At 51.9% G+C, this 2,892-nt stretch overlaps 1 protein-coding gene across 1 annotated transcript; it reads right to left on the bottom strand.

The window, feature by feature from the left end:
* Positions 1 to 817: 817 nt before the first annotated feature.
* LOC137815710 (uncharacterized) lies at positions 818 to 1,501 on the bottom strand. The gene has a single exon (XM_068618823.1). The coding sequence runs from the start codon at positions 1,499 to 1,501 to the stop codon at positions 818 to 820; it is 684 nt and encodes a 227-aa protein (XP_068474924.1).
* Positions 1,502 to 2,892: the final 1,391 nt, after the last annotated feature.

Genomic DNA, 2,892 nt, shown 5'->3' with positions numbered 1-2,892 from the left:
ACGCTGTATCCACAACTCGCTGGTTTCCCTGCTCAGACCCCACACCAGGGGGCGGCGTTGTGGTTACATGGCATACTGATCTCTTGTTCTTGAGGCTGTTTTCATAACACTTCTTCGCCTCCTTTTGGTCTGAACGGATGGTAATAACCACCCCTTCCATTAATGGTAACTTGACCTTCATGTGCCTTGTTGAAGGCACAACTCCTGTCTTGTTGAGTGTTGGCCTTCCTAACAGGATGTTGTATGCCGACGGAGCGTTCACAACGAGGTACCTGACCTTTTCTGTGCGCGAGGCCGACCCATATGTGAATGTCGTCCTTAACTCAATGTACCTCCTGACCTCCACTTGATCACCGACAAAACCGTATAAGCAGCCCCCATATGGCCCCAGCTGGTCAGGGGACAACTGTAACTTTTCGAAAGTCGGCCAAAACATCACATCTGCCGAGCTTCCTTGATCGACCAACACTCGGTGAACCATCCTCCCTACCGTAACAAGCGAGACCACGATGGGATCATTGTCATGAGGCACAACATCCCTAAGATCTTCTTTGGTGAACGTGATGTCCACGTCAGGCGAGTGATCCTCAAAAGCTTCCACTGACATCACGGACCTTGCATACTTCTTACGTTGAGAGGCAGTGGGCTCTCCTCCGGAGAAGCCACCAGAAATTGTGTGAACCTCCCCATGGACTGGCATCTCGTGTGCCTGGCCTTCCTCTGGCACCGTTGTGGCCGTAGTTGTAGTAGACCCTGCGAGGTAGTCCTTTAAAAAGCCATTCTTCACGAGCTCATCCAACTGATAGCCTAGTGCCAATCATTTGTTAATATGGTGCCCGAATGCTTCGTGGAATTCGCACCATGTTTCCTTGTGAGGTCCCAACACCTTGTCAGACTTTACTGGTGGCCTCAACCTGTCAGCTATGTTGGGCACAACGATGAGGTCTTTGAGTTCCACCACAAAGTTGTGCCTTAGTGGCCTATTTCCCTCTCTCCTTCCTTCTGCTCGACCCCTAGGCTGGGTCCTCCTTGTCTCGTAGGTGTGCTTCCTGTCTGGGTTCCTTCTCTTTGTGGCAGCTTCGTGAACCCTAGCAGGTTGCGTGCGTATCTGCGCCCTCGGCCGTGCGGGTGCAGCAGTCGTGCACTTCTCGTACGCCTCGCCCTTTGAGGCAATGTGTTCTACCGCTCTACGCCTTACTTCAGCAAAGGTTTTGGGGCGGCTACGGTTAAGCGATTTACTAAAGGATCTAGGACGCACCCCCTTCCTAAATGCGTACACGATCATGGGCTCATCTGTAGTACCCACTTTTACCACCTGCGCTCCGAAGCGGCTTATGTATTCCATCAGAGTTTCCCCTTGGTATTGCTTAACGTCGAAAAGGTCGTACGAAACTGGGGCTGGGGCCCTGTTGGCTAAATACTGCTCTCTGAATAGTCGTGAGAGATGGGCGAAAGACGTGATGTGACCCTCTGGGAGGCTGATGAACCAATCCATAGCCATCCCAATCAAAGTGCTCATGAAGAGCTTGCACCTTACGGCATCAGAACCGCCAACCAACATCATCTGTGTGTGGAACGCAGTGAGGTGTGCCTCAGGATCCTCCATCCCTGTGAAGGTTGCCTTGGGCCCCGTGAACGTGTTGGGGATCGCTGTCTCTAGGATCGCGTGTGAGAATGGTGTTGTGAATTCTCTAGGTGGGGAGGCAGCCTCGGGCTCGTCTACATCGCGCCATCCACGGCGTAACTCCTCGTTGTCACGGTGGAGCTCATCGTTTCTCGCCTGAGAAGCTGCGAGATCCGCCTGCATGCGCTCTTGCTCCGCTTTCGACGCTGCCATTGCTTCCTGCAGCCCTTGCATCATGCCCATGAGTTGTTGCATGGTCATCTCTTCACTCCTAGCGCGTGCAGGTCTTGTGGTCATGGTTTTCTAGAAACTCTCTTAACTTATCTGGGTTTTGAGAACTGGAACTGAAAAACTTGCGTGGTGGGACTGATGTTTTATATCTGCCCCACGATGGGCGCCAATGTTCCCGCCGGTTGACCAGGTTCGTCTTCGTGCGTGGCTTGTCCTCACGAGTTATGGCACCTTCGTTCCGCTCCGTCTGTGAATACCTGAAAAGAAGTGAACAAAGGGGCGCCCTCGCGGCCGTTTGCACTCCGACGATCAAGTCAGCTAGCCAGAAACATCAAAGGTGACACACCCTTTGGAGGTGGTCGAAAATAACTGTGCTGAATCACTGAAACTGGGTTGCCCTAATTGCCTTGTGCTCACAGTGGGTGCGCAGCGAAAACAACTAGGGTTTGTGCTCTGTGTAACTATGAGAATTAGGTCAAAAAACTCTCCCTCTTCAAACGTCCCAAGGTCTCCTTTTATACACGTTTCGCATTTAAAACGCGTTAAAGCGCATTGAAAGCGTATAAAATATTCCTTGGAACGTTCGAATCTTAATTGAATTAGCGCGTACCTTTCACTAAAACCTTTAATGAGCACGTGCCCTTCTGACTTGATCGTTATTCTACGCAGAGGGTCCCACAGCGCCGCAACCCAACTTAGGGTTATTTCATGGTGTGGGCCCTTCTTCCTTCGAAGTGCTTCTGGCGCGTGGGGTGACTTTCTGGGTGCCAACTCATGCGCCCCAATCGCTAGTCACTCGCCCTGGGGTTGCATCTACCTTTCTCTCGTATCATACACGTGGTTCTCCCCTGATCATGGCCCTCTCATGGGTCGTATCTGTACCAGGGTCTCCCAGCAGTGGTGTGGATACTTCACGAGTCAGGTTTACCCCCTACTGGTACTAGAACTTATGGCCTTGAAGCCACCTTTCTTTGTTACTGTTCTGAGCTATCAAGGTCCAAGGCTTCCTCACGGTGTCGCCCCCTCCACCGTCTTTC

This window comes from Phaseolus vulgaris, chromosome 1 (genome assembly GCF_000499845.2).
Source record: "Phaseolus vulgaris cultivar G19833 chromosome 1, P. vulgaris v2.0, whole genome shotgun sequence".
NCBI classification, from domain to species: Eukaryota; Viridiplantae; Streptophyta; class Magnoliopsida; order Fabales; family Fabaceae; genus Phaseolus; species Phaseolus vulgaris.
The sequence above is the reverse complement of the archived record's forward strand: the minus strand, read 5'-3'. Positions and strand labels throughout refer to the sequence as shown.